Consider the following 18,325-nt stretch of genomic DNA (forward strand, 5'->3'; position numbering starts at 1 on the left):
TCTCTTTCTCTCTCTCTTTCTCTCTCTCTTTCTCTCTCTCTTTCTCTCTCTCTTTCTCTCTCTCTTTCTCTCTCTCTTTCTCTCTCTCTTTCTCTCTCTCTTTCTCCCTTTCTTTAATCCTCAAAGAAGGCCATTGACAACTGTGCTTTTTTTCATCTAGTGGCTTCTCTGCTTGAGCAAGAACTGTGGCTTTTGCTGGCTGAATTGCTGAAAAGCATCTCAAACCATCCCTGGGCTTGACTTGAAAACCATAATTCTGCATTTTCTATGGCTATTACATGGAATGACTTGAGATCTTTTTAACCCTGGGAACCTTGGTGTTGATACACAAAAAAAGAACATTTACAAGGTCATGCCAAACCTTGTAGGATGAAATTGGATGTATTAATTAAAAAATAAAATTTGCTTCAGAATGCCTAAATACGTAGGGCTTTAGAGATAGCTTCTCTTCTTCTGGAAAAGAACAAAAAAAATCCTCAACCAAACTTTCAGCAATTGTCTCTTCGTATATTTTGTATATCTGTAAGGTGTTTATTTTTATAGCTTAAAAAAATATTTGTCCACTGGTATAAGCAATCCTAGCCAGATAACGAACATTAGTTATATTAATTAAATCCTCTAAGTGTTACAGAATTTACAGAAGGCATCTTTGGCAATTAGGAAACTGCAGATGCAGCTTCTGGGATCGCTGAGGTGATGCCTTGAAATTGCAGCTGAGATTTGTCCTGTGCTATGCACGTTGTTCTTCACTTGTCCCATGAAGCAGAGTGCTTAAAGCCTTTCTTAAAATGGCAGCTTGTTTCAAATGTTTCTGTGGTTCTCCAGTGTGTCCCTGATAAATAAAGAATCTCTTTTAAGATTGAAACATTTGAGTGCTGAAGAGGTAGGTATTAATGCTGGGGAAAAAAAAACACCTTAGAGTGTTAAAGTAAAATGACTGTTTAAACCCCCTTTCTTAATAAACTTATATGCAGAGTTTAAGAGATGCAGATAGACAGGGACTTTGCTAAAGTGTTGAGGAATAATCAGAAGAATTAATGTACTTTTTGAAAGCAGTTTGAATTTTTTAATTATTGTAGTATTCCCATTGATTTAAAGTAGTCTTAATAAGTGATATCTCACTGTCGGGTATTTAGTTGGAGGGAATCAAATTAATTAAATAGATAATATCAGCTAATAATAGGCTCCAAGTGTTTAGTTTTTGGAAGGAGAGCTAGTAACTCATAAATATTTCTCCACAGCCGATGGCACAGCCCGAGACAGACACTGAATTCCATCAGCAGACAAGTGTTTCCATGTTGCTCTTGCTGCTGATGCCTGTTCCCTATCACGTAGCTCACATAACACCTGCCCTAACATACCTATTTTTCAGGCACATACACAATAAATCAAGCAGATTTAAAACTTTGCTTAGGCTGAAGCCAGTGGGTATTTTTGCCGTTGATGTTGGCATAGACAACATTCCTGCTGTTTTCTTTGCCTTCAGAAAAGGCCAAGCATAGTCTCCTTTGGGATGATTTAGTGCTGTTGGTTTTGAACTCGATGGGGTGCACCTCCCCAGGCCTCCATAGGAATACCTCTGGAATATGAATTATCGGGTCACAGCTTGCTGAGAAACATCCTGATAATGGTTTTGTTGAGTTGACGTTGCTTGTAATATCACCAGATGCCAGCTAAGCCTAGGGATGTACCAAGATATTAAAATAGTGACAGAATTTTGGCGTAACCTAAGGATAGGTTTTCCCAGTTATGGTTTTATTTTTCAGTCATACATGACGTAACATACACTATATTTTATTCTGCAGTGCTACACTGCACAATTTCTATCTGTAACTTTTGGGTCAGTTTTACTACTGAAGCCATAGGAAAGAGGTGCGTGGGTTGGGTTTTTTCCCAAACAGAGGTGAAATGAATTAGGAACAGCTTAGAACAGCTTGGAGCAGCTCCTTAATTCAGAATTCTATTGGGTTTTTATCATTATAATCCCTACATTTCATATGAGGAATTCTTCCATTTTTCTTTCCCTCTCTACCTCCTCGAGTCTTGTGACATTTCATGGTTGTTTGTTTTGATTTTTTTTGGTTTTTTTAATTAAATAAATACCAAAGTTCATTGTGAAAAACCTGTCTGGTTTTGCAGGTATACTCCATCCTCCCAACTCCGTAGTCAGGAAGATGCAAAAGAATGGCTGCGGTCCCACTCAGCAGGAGGACTGCAGGACACTGCTGGCAATTCTCCATTTTCATCTGGATCCAGCATAACATCACCCTCTGGAACCAGATTTAACTTCTCTCAGCTTGGTGAATAGTTATTATCTGTTTGAATAATCATAGCAATACATTGTATGCCTTGAAAAACAGCCTGTTACACAATAAAATTTTCTTTCAGCAGCTCCCAAGTCCCACGTGCAACCTCAGGAAGTGCTTTCGTTGAAATGAGTGTGACTAATTGGCATTATTATCTCGTATGCCCAAAGGTGCCATACTTGTTGTAGCTTTGAAACTACTTCTCTGGGAGTAATCTGATTCCTTAATATAAATTGTGAGCTATTCAGCAGAGCTGTTTGTTAATATCACATATTGGGGTGCTTAAGGGACCTAAATTGTTGCTTACTGTACAGTAATAATGCTGTAAGATCCAAGCAGTGTTACTTACTGTATGAGCCAGTCTCATCAGTTTGATGTTTTATCTTTGTATGTTATTTTTTTGTGGGTTTTTTTGTTTGTTTGTTTTTTAGGTGGCTTGTTGAAAAATTGCGTAAAGCTCGATCTGAAACAATAAATAAGAGCCAGAGGAATTTTAAGTCAGAAAAAATGCCATTCTTTCATTTAATTACATTGATAGACACATTTAAAGCACTGCAGATTTTAGTTGACCCTATCAGCAGTTGAAATAACCTCTTTTAAACTGCTAGTGGTGCTCATCCCTGGTGGGCTGAGTAAACATGACTTAGTTGCCTTTGCAATTTTTTTAGGTATACAAATCAGTCCTAATAATATATATTTTGTCTTTTAAGTGACAGTTGGAAAGTACTATGTTGAACAGCCACTTTCTGTTTCTTTTTGGCTTTCAGAAGCCCCTCCTTAATAATTAGTTTTATCATTATTTAAAATACATTGCAAACAGCTGACAAACTGTCAGGAAAATTCATGAAAGTCAAAGAAAATGACAAAAAAGTGTTGTCACTGGGCCCAGAAAATTAACTCTTTATGCAGAGGTTTGGAGATTATTTATATTAATTAGCTTCAAAAGCTGCTGATGCACATAGAAACAAGCAATGACAGCACACCAAGAGGAACCTGCCAGCTGAACAGTGATTTTGTTGTTCTCTTTTTTTTCCCCACAAGTCAGTTAATTCTGAGTAAATAAAAGGCATGATTTTAGCACGAAAGTTCTTTTAAAAAATGTGAAGTTGGGGTAGTCATTTTGTATGCTAAACACTTGCTGGGAGAGTATTGGCTTCTTAGGCAAAATTAATATTTTACAATTCTTAGGACCTCATAGAGGAAAGAAGCAATTCTTAACTATGCAACTATTAGGAAACTAAAGCCCTTTACATTTGTGATTTAAATACATGGAAAAATGTCATTTCCTAAGAACTTAAAGGCTTTGAAGAAGTTCTATTCAGTATAGACTAGTTTTGGAGGAAGGACAGTTCCAAATGAAATGAGAGTTAATTATTTCATCTCTATGAGGTGTCAATGAGTTGACTGAGCTTGTTTGTAGAAGCTGTGTTTAAAATAACCCTATTTACCTTAGTTTTCATATTCACTAGCTTGATTTGCACACCTCTTATTTGAATTAATTGAACTGGGGAAAAAGAATGAAGCCCAAAGAGCACGACATCAAAAATTTGTGTCCTAAAGTGGAGGGGTGAGGGGGAGAGAAAAAAAATCTGTTGATAGCTGCACAAAATTTAGGAGTGGTTCCACAAATAAATGTGATTCCACAAATGTTCCCTTTGCAGCTAGCCCAACGACTGCAGCCCAGATGAGCCTGTCGAACCCCACCATGCTGCGGACACACAGCCTGTCCAACGCCGACGGGCCCTACGACCCCTACAGCGACACTCGCTTCAGGAACAGCTCCATGTCCCTGGACGAGAAGAGCAGGACCATGAGCCGCTCCGGCTCCTTCCGTGACGGCTTCGAAGAAGGTCAGCGAAGCGTGTGGCGGTGCTGGAGATGATCAGGAGGTGGCATTTTTTGCCACGGAGCGAGTCAAAATTGGGGCGCTTTTCAGCTCAGCTTAAGGGGTCGTTTCAAAGCGCGGCTTTCTCTGTGTGGAGGCCTCAGTGTTGGATAAAACTTTGGTCCTAGTCCTTGTTATTCTGATCATAGAATCGCAGAATATGCTGAGTTAGAGGAGACCCACAGGGATCATCGAGTCCAGCTCCTGGCCCTGCACAGAACATCCCCAAGAACCCCACCCTGTGCCCTAGAGCGTTGTCCAAATGCTTCTTGAGCTCTGTCAGCCTTGGTGCTGTGACCACTTCTCTGGGGAGCCTGTTCCAGTGCCCAACCACCCTCTGGGTGAAGAACTTTGTCCTGATATCCAACCTAACCCTCCCCTGACTCAGCTTCAGGCCATTCCCTCGACTCCTGTCACTGGTCACGAGAGAGAACGATGGTGTTCGTTCAGCGATTGTTCTGGCCACGCACGGGAAATGAGTGTTGTAGCTAGACCATGACTGTTCAAGAAATTGTTTAAACAATCCTGTGCTGCATTTTTGGCAATTTCCAAATGAAAAGTTCATGCTTAGAGTCAGCTCGTTAGTGTTGCATCAGTAGGAATTCTCCTAAAGTAATATTCTCCTAAACTTGCACCTCCACACTCCTGCTTATAGTATAAGTGGTGTTAGTCAGACTGTTTCTATCTCAGTAATTTTCCCAGTATTTAATCTGTACTCAAATTGTCTTCACTTTTTATTTCTGCTGAATGTCCTGGTTTGTTACAACACATCTTCCAAGGAAAGGACCCAAGTTGCATGTTGGAGGTTAAACTCTCTCTTGTAATTCAGAAATTCTTATTCTAGGAGAGAGGCTAGTTTGGATGAATATTTAATAAGTACTGCATGTTTGAGGATGAACCATTTGAAAAAAAAAAAAGCCAGCAAAATTCAAAGAGTTAGGTGTAATGTCCTACTAAGTACTTTTTTTAAAAAGTAATAAAAATGAAGTCCAAGAAAAATTGACCAAGTTATGGCCTTGAAAGCAGTTGAAAAATATCACTTTTTGTATACAAGGAAGGAACTTGAGCCTGCAGTGGACATGCTGAAGAGGTCCCTTTCAGATTTATTTTCCCCAGTTTTTGGCACCTAAAAGGATAACAATATTTTACCTGATGGGATGAATGTTTAGATGTAGTCTCTGTATTTTTGTCTTCAGGTGAAAGCTCTTCTGTCCCTTCCCTGTACAGAAGGCTTCTTAGCTCCTGCTGATTTCCCAGGGAATCACAAGTGCTGAGTGAACAAGCGGTTCTGAATATGGCAGAGATGTTGTGCTGTGCTTTCAGACCTGTGGATCTAATTCACTTTCACCTCGAGGGAATAGATTAAAAAGAATTAGAGAAATTAAATTTGTGGTTAATGAACAAATTGATTTTATACAATCAGCCAGTGTCAGCGAAGCATAAATCCAGGTCTTAAATAAAGCTTACCAACCTACTTCTTAATTATTTCTTAGCACATAAGATTACAAGACATTTGTTTCTCGTTAACTTCACCAGGGCCAGGATTTATTCTTAAAGGTTTGGGTTTTTTTTAACTTTTGCTTCTGTTGTGTGAAGTATGTGAACTACAGTCATGATTTCTCACAGCACAGCATGTAGGTCAAAATGTTAGTCAGCCTTGCAGTACATAACTCTTTTGATAGGAAGGGTTTCAGGACTGTGGAGGTGCCAGTGGGAGCAGCCTCCAAATATTCAGAACTTTAGGTGGGAAAAAAACCAACATAAAACTTGAGTGGTCTCTCGGCTCTCCAGTTTCCCCATCCAAAAGTCCTTTCCAGGAGCTGGGCTGCCACTGACTCCACCCTGATATTTAGGGATTCAAAATAATTAAATTCATTGTTGTTGGGATGTAAATTTTTATTCCTTTTTGTGCTACTGACTGCAGTACCAGTTGTTCTTTCTGGTCTTTGGGCAGCTGATCATGGCTAGACCCTTTCTTTTCTAACATTCAAAATGACACATGCTTGCCTATGCATTTATAGTGCTTTAAAGTAATAGCTCCAAAACAATTAGGGTTTGTAGGCTGCATGCAGATGCATGCAAAAAAACCAGGGCTCTCATCAAGAGCATAGCTGCCTTCAGGCTCCTAATTAAATAGCCTTCAAGTAGCCATCTGCGGATACTTTAAAAAGAAATTGCTCAAAAATATTAACTCCATAGTTGTCCTTGAAATGAGAAATCTGGAATCACGTACACATTGAAGGGATGCACTTGAGTCACCAGCCCTGGAGGTGTTTAGGGGGCGTGTAGGTATGGCATTTGGAGACCTGATTTAGTGATGGCCTTGGCAGTGCTGGATTAGTGCTTGGACTGGATGATCTCAAGAGGTCTTTTCCAGCCCAAATGGATCTATGATTCCAGGTGATGGTGGTGTTTCACAAGACAGGAGGACGAGTCCCAGAGTTATGTGTTCTTTCCCTTTTTTCACTTTGAGTCTTCTTTGCTTTGTTGAAATCCCAACATGATCTTTAAAAATGCCAGTTGATGCTAATTCAAAAATGTGTGTGACCCAATCCATTATGAAGACTTCTGTTTCTTCTCTGGCCAGCTGGTATGGATCTTTTTCATATCTACTAGTAAAAAAATGGGCAAGGGAAGAACATAGAGAGGCAGACCAGAAAACAATACTATATTCCCTATAAGAGTCTGTTTGTGGTCTTGTGCAATTTTGCAGGTAAAGAAAAGCAAAAAGGAGATCTTAAGTGCAGGGCACTGTGATACAAATTAAGTTAAAACAGGAATCTTGGAAACTGCTTGGAAAAGGATGGCTAAAGGGTGGTGATATGCAATTTGTTGCATTATAAACAGGCTGGATATCCATTCCTTCTCATATCACAAGGGTGTGGAGACCCTTGAGGAACTCACTGAGTGATTCAGCAGCAGGTCTAAAGCAACTGCAAGGAATTACTTTTCTAAACACAAGAAGAGATTTTTTTTGTCTCAGATCAAATGTGTCAGTGGATTCAGAAGCCGTTGGGCGAGTTAATGGGAGAGAGGTCACAGCAGCCAGGCAAAAATAATACTCTGGCTGTAGTTTCCATCTCCGAAGTTTCCATCTCTGCTGATTCCCAGAAGGTGCAAAGACATACCTGGGGAATAATCAGCGGGTATCTGCCTCCTCCTTTCTTTCTTTTCCATAAACATGGGCTGTGGTTGCAGCCAGAGCTGGAGCACACAATGAGACAAACCCCGCGTCTGACTCAACCGGGTTATTTTTGTGTTCTTAGTGCAGCACAGTCCTTAACATCTAACTAGAAAGATAATTTTAATTGAAAATGTGATTAACCAGAGAAAACTAATGGATGTGAGGTTTTTTTTTTTTTTTACTTTCTTGTTGGCTTTTTAAATTGTCTTAAATTCCTCCAGAAGCCAACTTAGACCTTGTTTACTTCTCTTTCCAGCATTGCCTTAGGATATACTGTCAGTGGGAAAGCAGAACTCATTTATTATGGATGTAGAATTGCAGTAGGTAATTAGAGCAAAATGGCAGCTTTTCTAAACTTTTTTTTTTTTTTTTTTTTTTTTTTTTTTTTTTTTTTGGCTGGAGGATTTAGATGAAAGAAAAAGTGATTTGACACTATTTCGTGTGATTTGTATGAAGTTATCCTGAATTTTAAATAAGAGTTTCAGTTAAATGTATTTTGTTTCTAAAAATAAAAGTAAAGGAAAGGTAATTTTGCATGTTTCTGTAGCAGAAAGAGTAGCTTCAGGTAGTTGTTTTTTTTTAAGTAGTGTAATCAGAAATAAATGATGTTGTATGGGAATCCTAACATCAGGATGATGATGTCACAGAATAATTGGGGTTGGAAGGGACCTGTGAAGATCTGAAGTCCATCACTGTATTTGTATAACAAATGTATATTTAAATGCAAAAATTGCTTGAAACCAGTTCTTTTCCAGGAAAAGCTTTGTATCCATGTTTTCACTCTGTTAATTTTTTCTAGGAGAGAAAAAACTTTGCCTTGTCAAAGAAATGTCATTTCTTTAAAGAAAGACCAGAAAACCCTACAAGGAAAAGAGAAGAATCTCTTCTGCATTTCACTTGATTTCTTGTTTTTTGGTGTTTTTTTGTGTTTTTTTTTCCTTTTTTTTTTAATCTTGAGTAATCTTTGCAAGAATCTTAAGATAACCTGTCCAGAGAAATATTTATTTCTGAACAAATCTTCATCAAAACCTTTTTTCTTTTTTTTTTTTTTTTAGTTTCTCAACCACACCTCATTTCCCCCCCCCCCAAAAAAAACAAGTATTATTAAAATTTTCAAACAGCTTTACCTAATCCAAGTTTATGGATTGTATCACCTGGCCATGTATTCTTCAAACCGTACAGTTATTGGTGCAGTAATATAATTAAGTTTATGATGGATGATGAAATTTGTGGAAATATTTCCTCAGTAGGTTGGAGGTTGACAGTGGATGATTTATGATGATTCCACTCTGTGGTTAGTGCATTTATATTCATTGTGTTTATTTTCTCCCCTTTAGTGCATGGTTCTTCTCTCTCTTTGGTCTCCAGTACTTCATCTATTTATTCAACAGTGAGTATAATGAAATGAACAGTTTGTTTAATAATCAAAATTATTGAACTGACTGCTCTTGTTGTGCTAATTTTGCCATTTAAAGAGGAGGAAAAAAAGCACTTCCTTCTAAGTGCTGGCTAAAAGGAAAGAAATGTTCAAGTTCATGAAGATGCCTGTGGATATTTAGCAGTATCCTCATTAAACACAGACTTTAATGGCCTCAAAGCAGCCACTGACTTTTCAAGTCAGTATTCTACACTGTGCTAAGTGGGTTTTGCTATAAAGGACCTCAGCAGATTTGAGGAGATTTGAACTTCATTACCTAAAGCATCCCAAATTTTGCTGAATAAAGTAATTCCATCCTTGTATCAATGATCTGCTACTAAAGAAGTTTTTGTTCACTATGCCAGCGATATTTTCTCCACAAGTATGCATTCATTTTGCTTATCTGATCCTAAAATAAGGTGTACAGAAGTTTGAAAACACAGGGCATTTTTTAAATGTGTGTTGGCTTTGCCTGTTTTCTTCTAATAGTCCCAAGAAGGATTTTCCATTAAACATCCACTAAAAAGGACCTTGTAATTTAAGTCTTTACCTGTGCTTTAGCAGGAAGGTGAGGCTGCAACACCCAGACTCTGTCTTGCCTGGCTCTTGCCTACCTAGTTGGGGTTTCACTACAGTGACCCAGGGGCTTGGAAGGTTCCAGCCCTCACAAGACTGTACACAAGTATTTGGCACCAGTGGTTAATTCCCAGTGGCTTCACTGCTGTTAATATCCAAGTAGCCAGTTAATGATTCCTCTGTAATCCTGGCAGGCTGTGGTCACAGTTTGAGTGGTTTCTTAAGGCACAACCCCTTTAAAAAGCAGCAGATAATAATTCCTTCTGAAATATGTGTTAATTGAACAGGATCTGCGAATTCAAATTCTTATGCGAGTGTGATGCATCTACACACCTGCCATGCATCCACAGCTGAATTTGAGCATATGTAATACAGGAGTATAGGGTAGATTGTGCCCTTGGAAGGTGCCTATGAAGTCTGTTGAGCCAGCACAGTGTTATTTAGCATTGTTTTACATACATGTTTCACTGATAACGGGCCACATGTGTAACATACGGCCTTAAAACCTCGGTAATAAATTTAAAACACCACTTTTCATTGCTGGCCTCGCCTCAAGCGAGCTCCATAATAAAGCCAAGACAGATAAGGGGTTGGAAGGGTGGAAAAGAGACCTTTTCCTCTGGGCTGCAGTTCATAACCAGCCACAAGGAGAGTACTCAGAGCTTCTGGTGTCTGTGCCTGCTGCCCAGGCACGAGTGGCCCCTAAGAGTGTGGTTGGATGGGGGTGATTTTCCTGGTGGCTGGTAGTGGCCATGTTTGCATAAGGACAGTGGAGTGTGTAACTTTATGCTGTACAGTTCCTCTTTAGCTGATAACTTTGGTTAGAAACGAGCCACGGTAGCCGCAATTTTGTCGTGCAGACCACAGTGGATGGTCAGTATGTCCACTTGGCATCCTCTCAGAACTATAGTAGTGTGCCCTCACTCTTCCATCCCCACAGTGCCTGAGCAGCACCCAAGTGGGAGAATTTTTTCTTTTTTCTTCCCCCCATGTCATTTTGGAATGCAGAGCTGAGAATGGGACAGAGGGAATTGCGTGGGATCAGCCATGTCCTGTGGCAGTCCTGGTTCTTCAGAGCCCCATGCAGTCATTTTACACAGAGACAGGACTTCAGCATTCCAGGATTCAGGCTCAGAGGAGCCTTTGGTCAGCGGGCTGGGAGGTGGAGCCCAATTTCCTTCCCCCAGGAGGAAGTACTACACCAGCAGCCTGTTTTCCTTTTGTTTAAGAGTAAATAAATTAGGCAATCATCTTGGACTGAATATGGATGTGGGGATTGAAAATAAGGAACTCATGGTAGAGTTCTTGAAATGGAAAAAAAAAAAAAATTAAAAATTTGCATAAATTTGTCAGGCTGGTTATGTTGTAATATCCTCACATATTTCCTTCCTTTTATTTTACAGCCTGAAGAGAAATGCCAGTCAGAGGTAGGAGCCCCTCCTTTTTGACAAGCAGAAATGTCCTGCCGAGGGACTCTGCGCTGTGTGTCTTGCTGTTGTATTTGTCCTTGTAACGATGCAGCAAAGTGCTCTCTTAAAACACACAGATTCGGAAGCTTCGAAGGGAATTGGATGCATCCCAAGAAAAAGTGTCAGCTCTGACAACTCAGTTGACTGCCAATGTGAGTACAACCCTGAGAGCAAACATAAATGGGAAAGGCACTTAGAGCAGAAGCTGCCATCCAGTCTTTTTTAAGTGACAAAAAGGTTTCATGTGTCTGGCATTCAGTTCACATTAATGATGTGTTTAACTGTATATATGTGTGGGACCTTTCCAAAAATAATATCCTTTGTCCTACTGACTTATCTTATGCCTTTCTTTAAATACTGAATTGTAACATTAATTTGGCTTTATATATATGTAAGCAGTCTTTAGATCCTGAGAAAATCATTGAAGACGGGGGACTTCTTTTATAAATTGTGTCTTGCTTTGACATTTGGATGGGGTGAGATACAGATAAAGATTATAGCTGGTGGGAATAAAAATTGATAGAAGCTCAGATTAAAATGCATTATATTTTTCTGTTGCATAAAGGTGTGGGTTAATGGCATGAGAGGTAATAGTGGCATAAGGGGTTCTGGGAATTAAGGAGTGGACATAGCTGACTTTTAACCAGTGTAGACAGTCCTTCTGCTTGTTCCTTCGAGGAATTCGGTGGATAGGTAATTTAAGACACTTGGGAAAAAAAAAAATATTTGGAAGCCAGGAGGTGTTGAGGCAATACTGTGTGACCCTGAGCGGGTTTATTTGTGTGTTCTGTGCTGCAGTCACAGATAGCAAAAATCTGGAACACAGAAGCTTGCAAGAAAAACAAGCAATTCTAGAGTAAATAAGCTGCAGATGAATAGTCAGCAGATCAGATCATACTGGCATCCTGTTTTATGGGAATGAATAAACATCAGAACACGTGCTGCTGGAGAGGACATTCCTGTCCATCAGCTCTCTGAATAGGTGGAATACAAAACTCGGGGCAGTACAGGGCGGGTTTCACCTGAGCAGTAACCCCTACCACAAGAAGGGCTCAAGGGGAAATCTACTGTGCTTTTCACTGCAGGCATCACAGTGCTTCATCCAGCTTGAAAATGGAACAGGCAAACCAAGAACACAGTTAATAGAGAAGCCAAGTAAAAGGGCTTTGACTGCATGAAACCGCTGTCCCAAGAGAAAGAGAAAACAATTGAAAAAATCCTCCGAAAATTAGACCTTATGTTTGCCTTTCAAGTACAAACATCAGTTGGCTTTCATGCAGAAGCTTCTTTTATGCATGTGAGAAAGCAGGACCAGATTCTCTTCCATGTATTTTTAACCGTGTTGTTAAATAACCCAGCTTGTGTCCTTCAGACAGAGAACTTGTCAGCTGAGCAGCTCATGTGGCTCTGCCTTGGCTTTATTGCTTTATTGCCTTCCCACAGTGTTCAGGGTCAGTAGGCTGATACTCAACACAGGTCTGTCTCCAGGAGTAGCGAGTAGCACAGGCTACTCACTGCCTGGCCCAGCTGCTGTTAATTTGCCCAGGAATTTGTGTGTGGTTACTACCACTCTCTTTGTGAAGAACAGTTTTTTAACATATGCTGCTGTACATTTTTGTTTGTTTTGGGGTCATTTTTGTGTTTTGTTTTTTTTTTTAATTAGGTCAATTTATTATTTTGCTAATAATCCGTTTTTGCTTCGTTCACTTTACTAAAATTTCACCGTGTTTTATTCATGGCATTTAAACTTCTTACATTTGGACCTGCCCCTTATTTGTCTATAAGCTGGCAACAGTCTACTGCATTGATGTTGCTATAAGTGTCCTACTAATAAATTTCAGTCTCTAGCCACCTCTTTTTCCATATAAAAACAAAGTCTGCCCCCAAAACATTGAGAGTGATAAGTGCTGTTAGGTAAGGTGCTGCCTTATGGACATTTCCTTTACACACAATTCCATTAGTAAAATGCTTTTAACTCAGGCAGTTCAAATTAATCTCTTTAATTTAATAATTTTTCCCCTGAATTTCCTTACATAGACACTGCAGCTTCTGATGCTTCTCACGCCATCAAGGGCAAGAATTTGAAAACATTTTGCTCCAGCTCGAAAGTGAAGATACTTTTTTCCGTAGTTCACTGAACCATTTCAAGATAGGAATAGTTTCAAGACCCAGTTTTGAAAGAGCAACTATTGTTGGTCAAAGCATTAAGGGTTTGCATCCTGTTATTAATCCATGCAGACCTGCTTGCCCGTTTATTTCTTTGCTTTTCCAAAGTATTGCTGAGGATTCCTGAATATCAGGTTTGTTGTTCCCTGTTCATCCTCCCCAACAGAAGCTGTGCGCTCTGTGTTTTTAAAATAAATATTTAGATTCTCCTGCATGTGTAGTGTGAGGTTTTGAATTACTTTTTGCCATTTTCTCACAGTCTCAGCTCTGCTTATTTTCATAGGGGCTGATGGGAATGAGAGCTGCACATCCCCGTGTTATTGTACTGCTCATGTTTGTTTTCATTGGGAATGTGAGAACAGTTATTTAGGATAAGTCATCTGTGTGCTGCTGCTGAATAAGTCTGGAATAGCCCTGTGAAAGGTTTTGCTATTCTGTATATATTTAGGTGAGAAAATGTCTTTTTCCGCTCGGAAAGATTTCACGCACAGTTTTACTTGTCATTGGGTGTATAGAATTATTTTTAATAGTTTAATTAAACATTTTTTTTTCAGTGGTTAGTATAGATTACTATGGCTGTTGAGACAAATATATGTTGAACTTTGCCTGTGTTCAGTTATATGTTCATATCCATGTATAACTATAAAACTGTGCCATGTCATAGCACTAGAAATACCATTTCCTTCTGCCAAGTTCTTTTTCATTTCCTCAATCTGCTTTATTTGCTGGGGGGTTTTTTTATTTTATTTAATTCTTTCAGGGAATCGTCCTAAAAGTTGAGAGTAGTGTTTGTTTGTTTTTTTTTAATTATCTTCGGGAAAAAAATTTGGAATTAAAGGTTATGTGGAAAGCTTTGTGGCAAGAGTTAACTTTAATTGTGTGAGGGTGCTTGAAAACTGTTACTAGGTAACCTTATCCATGCTAATAATGGCTCACATAAAAAGTCAAAGTTTGATTTCAAAAATGGACGGCAGGAGATGTTTAGAAATGTGGATGGATTTGTCTCTTTTTCCACTGTGCACCTTGCCTTTACATGTCAGTGCCAAGGAGCATACCTAGATAACCAGTGACATCCTTCCAGGCCTTTTTGGTATCAGGAATACTTCCAGGTGACAAGGTGTAGTCCCTGAAGGGTCCTTTAAAAGCCTTAACTTAATTTACGAGATGCTTTAAAAAAAAAAAAAATTTAATATGTCTTTGTGTTTCAACAAAGTGGCAAAACGGCTTTTTCCATTTATCAACAACTGGCAGCTGCTGCTGAGCAGGGCACGGTTTGTAGCCTAGAACTGCATCATTTATAGTGCACTGCTACCTGAAGGAGTAAGTTTTCTAAAATTTGGGAATTGGTCTGTTAGCATTAGCACTTGTGATTTCCCACAGTTAATTGGTTCCTGGTGGTTTGTTGGCAAGAATTTTCCATAAGGCGCGCTCCGCTCGTGTGAGCTCTCCTAATTAGCGTTATTTTCTCCGTATCGTTTACACGACAAACAATGGGATGCACAAGGTGGACTGGTTCAATACCTGCAGAAATAGTCTTGTTTGGGGGAAGGCAACCAAATCTCCTTTGTGGTTTCATTTCAGGCTCACCTGGTGGCAGCCTTTGAGCAGAGCCTGGGGAACATGACGATCAGACTGCAGAGCCTGACGATGACAGCAGAACAAAAGGCAAGCTTGAAAAACGTGTGGGAAGTCTTAATTTCTCTTCCCAGCATTGTTGCTCATGCTCCTTCTATATCTGTGGGTTGGAATAAACTGTCATACAGTTTTGGGGTTGGAGTAAAATGCAACTAAAAACCTATAAAAAATGCACGTTTTCTGCACTGGGATGTTGTGGCAACTGATCAGATTATTCCTGTATGTTGTTGCTTTGGACACAGGTCTTCAGTATTGCATATTTCTGTAATATATTTTATCCCAGTTCATCCACACATGTGCACATTCAGGAGAAACACCAAGAAAAATCCTTGAAATACTGGCAGCACTGGGTTTTTTGGGCACCATACTTGAATAGACATTATTTCTGCATTGCAGAGCGTGTACATTTTTTTTGGTGCCATAATACCCAAGCTGTTTTGCACCCCGTTGAGAGCGTGCTTCCCCAGGGATTCCAAACCTCATTTTCACCTCCTTGTACATACATATATTCCATAAATTCACTATGAACTACCAACACTTAGACTGCAGTGCAGCTTCTTTGGAGCTGCATTTTCCCATGGATCACCATATGGTTTGGTGTTTTTTTTTCTCTTTGTGAAGGACTCAGAATTGAACGAGTTAAGGAAGACAATTGAACTGCTGAAGAAACAAAATGCTGCTGCTCAGGCTGCCATCAATGGAGTCATCAACACACCTGAGCTCAACTGCAAAGGTGAGACACCACATACAGTGACTGCAGGTCTCAGCCCTCCTGGTAATGGCTGATGTAACCATCAGAGTTGCCCAGTGTAATTGCTGTAGGAAGAGTCTGAAGGGTCTGAGATTTTTAATCTCTTCCTGAGAAGCAAGGGTTTGAAATACACAGCGCATCCATTGGGATAAGCGATTGTCAGAGTGCTTCTTTCCCTAAGTGTTTCCTCAAGATTGCGTGGCTGATACCACATAGTGAATTTCTTACGTGACTTTGGCCACACCTCCGTTCACGTGCAGGTCCTGGAGCTGCTCAGCCCACAGACCTGCGGATCCGGAGGCAGCACTCCTCGGACAGCGTCTCCAGCATCAACAGTGCCACCAGTCACTCCAGCGTGGGGAGCAACATCGAGAGTGACTCCAAGAAGAAGAAGAGGAAGAACTGGGTGAGTGTGTTCTTAACAGGTTGTGTGAGGTTTGCACAGAACTGTCGGAACATGCACAGTGAAATCTCACCTGCCCAGCTCCTCCTTCCTCCCCTCGTGCAACAGGTCGGCTCAAGGACTGTGTGCTGTTTAAATCCCATGTCAACTCCCTCTTGAAGGCTTAACTGAGTCCTAAGTGATGTATATCCTAGTGTTGGCTCTGCACAGGATTGAATTTCAGCTTAAAAGCCCAAAGGCCCATCTTAAATTAGAAATAGCTGTGAAAGAGATCAATTCTGGCTAAAAGCAACACGGTATCCAACACTTGAAGGAAAATGTGACATCTGTCATTGAAGTAAAGCAAATCCACAAGACAAGAAGAGATTGTTGTTGCATTTGTTGTTTTTTTTTTTTTTTAATTATTTTTCTTTTTGGCTTTCTAATAAGTGAACATACTAAACACTTAAGAACTCTGTTTTCATCATTACTGTGGAGTTCTATAACAACAGAATTGCCAGTCTATAAAAGTTTATTGTGATGGACATCTCTTTCGCAAGGTTTTGCAATACTTACCTGTCATTTCCCATTTTTCCTTCTTTGCTCATCATGTACTATGTACAAGGTACCCTGTACTGGAGGAAAGGTACATTATCTTAAACTCCATTTTCAATTAGACCATAACTGCCTTAGTGACCTTGTCTGATTGTAGTTTGGACTGAAGTCCCTAGATCCTTTACTGTAGCCAGTAAAACAACCCACCCCTTTCTTCCCACTCAATTTAAGTCTCCCTGGATCTCTTGGGTGTACAGATAAATCTGCATAGATACAAAATGTGGTTAAAGCTGGTAAAAGCTTCATTTTTATTTGCACAGTACCCTCTCAGACGTGTTGATTAAAATCCTGAACTGTAAGAAACAGCTTCTTGAGCAGGTCCTTATTTTTATTTCTCTTGTCTCAGTGGTTTCATTCTGGTATTTCGTGGTACTGCCAGCTCCTTCCCAACAGAAGCATTTCCACTCTGCCACTTAAATAACTGGTTGAATGGAAACAACAGCTTCTCCAAATCCTTCTTGTGCTGGGTTGTCCATTAGTTAAAGACTAAATAAAGTAAATTGCTGTTAACTATTGAATTTCTAGAAACTCTTGTTTGTGACACAAACCTTTTGTAATCATTAAGCCTTTGTTAAGATAAACACCATTTAAATTTTTGCTTTAGGTTCTATTTTTTGTTATTGTAACCTAGGAAATGGTGCTACATCAGCCTACATTTCTCATTCATCAGATAACTGTTTTTTTAGAAGCTTGAGGAAATGTCTCCTTATTATAAATATCAGTAAATCAAGTTTTCATGAAGTAGAAGGAACAGGCCACTATTTTTATGTTGCTATTAAAAATGAGTACGTCATTGCTATGAAACAAAGATTGAAAATTAAAACAGTAACTTACAGAGAAAAATAAGTATGTTGAATCTGATTCTCACATTCTTTATTCCACAAGTACTGAGGAAGTTCTCAGTCAGGATCTTTGGGTTATAGATAGAAGCAATGCACCTGTCATTTCAGAGCTGAAACACCAGATCTCCAACATTTCTCTTTGTCTAATTTAAAAAGAGCTTTCAGCTCGTATGAAGCCAACGTGTGTACAACATGTAATTAGCAATAAACTTTAAAGGTGTTCACAGAATATCCTGAGTGGGAAGGGATCCATGAGACTCACCAAGTCCTAACCCTGATTCCACAAGGGTTTAGCTTTTAGGGCTACCTGAAAAGTTAAGCCATATATCCAAGGCATTGTCCAAATGCTTCTTGAACACTGACTGTTGAATTGTAACTTTGGGATAACATCAGTTTAATTTCATGAATAACAATTCTGTTTCTTGTGTGGAAAATAGCAGTCACATTACAAAAGGTTGTTTTAGTGCAGATAGATAGAGAAGTTGCTGTCTTTTCACATGGTAAAATACCTGTTCCTGCAAGCAGAAGTACATTATTGACTTGGCTGTTAGCCAAAGCACTCTTATCTGAGCTAAGGGGAAAATGTAATTTAAATAGTTAGAAGAGAGTTTGGGTCCGGTGTCTTCCTCAAGCAATGCAAAAAATGTCCGTATGTGGTTTGGAACACCTGGTTTTGGACAGCACAGGGCTCCAGTTTAAAAGTAACTGTTGGTCTTTGTCGATCATTGGTCTTGTTTGTCTTAGAAATCCAAAACTTCCCTTATCACTGGCTTTATCTGTTAAAACGTGTCTTTTTTCCTTCCCCCCCCCACTTCCTTTTGCTTGCACTTCCTCTGGCAGGTCAACGAGGTAAGGAAGACCTACTTTAAGCTACGAGATACAAAGCTAACCCACCCATTTGCATCACTAACCATTTCAGCATCATTAACCTTGGCTGAGCCGTGTGCCAGCACAGCTGCAAGTCGTTACAACACCGCTGTGAAGCTTGTTGCACTGAGCAGAATTTGCTGTCAAATAGTTTTTAAAAAAATAGGAAGCGTTCGTGTCCACTCCTATTGACCTTATTAATCTCATGAAATAGTTAAATGGAAAAAAAA

At 39.5% G+C, this 18,325-nt stretch overlaps 1 protein-coding gene across 9 annotated transcripts in view; it reads left to right on the plus strand.

Annotated features, from left to right (window-relative positions):
• NAV2 (neuron navigator 2) overlaps positions 1 to 18,325 on the plus strand; it is a 57,639-nt gene that overhangs the window by 21,760 nt on the left and 17,554 nt on the right. For 4 of the 9 annotated variants that reach the window (XM_027908095.1, XM_027908100.1, XM_027908103.1 and 1 more), the window contains 9 exons: positions 2,140 to 2,300; positions 3,968 to 4,165; positions 8,713 to 8,765; positions 10,772 to 10,795; positions 10,915 to 10,989; positions 14,585 to 14,668; positions 15,260 to 15,371; positions 15,650 to 15,795; positions 18,069 to 18,077. In XM_027908095.1, coding sequence (XP_027763896.1) covers positions 2,140 to 2,300; positions 3,968 to 4,165; positions 8,713 to 8,765; positions 10,772 to 10,795; positions 10,915 to 10,989; positions 14,585 to 14,668; positions 15,260 to 15,371; positions 15,650 to 15,795; positions 18,069 to 18,077 — 862 coding nt within the window. The remainder of the gene's footprint in view (positions 1 to 2,139; positions 2,301 to 3,967; positions 4,166 to 8,712; positions 8,766 to 10,771; positions 10,796 to 10,914; positions 10,990 to 14,584; positions 14,669 to 15,259; positions 15,372 to 15,649; positions 15,796 to 18,068; positions 18,078 to 18,325) is intronic. The other 5 variants (XM_027908097.1, XM_027908101.1, XM_027908099.1 and 2 more) reach the window with 3 other exon arrangements.

The sequence above is a fragment of the Empidonax traillii genome, unplaced genomic scaffold (genome assembly GCF_003031625.1).
Source record: "Empidonax traillii isolate 1590-97213 ecotype Southwest subspecies unplaced genomic scaffold, ASM303162v1 scaffold1613:size82663, whole genome shotgun sequence".
Classification (NCBI taxonomy): Eukaryota; Metazoa; Chordata; class Aves; order Passeriformes; family Tyrannidae; genus Empidonax; species Empidonax traillii.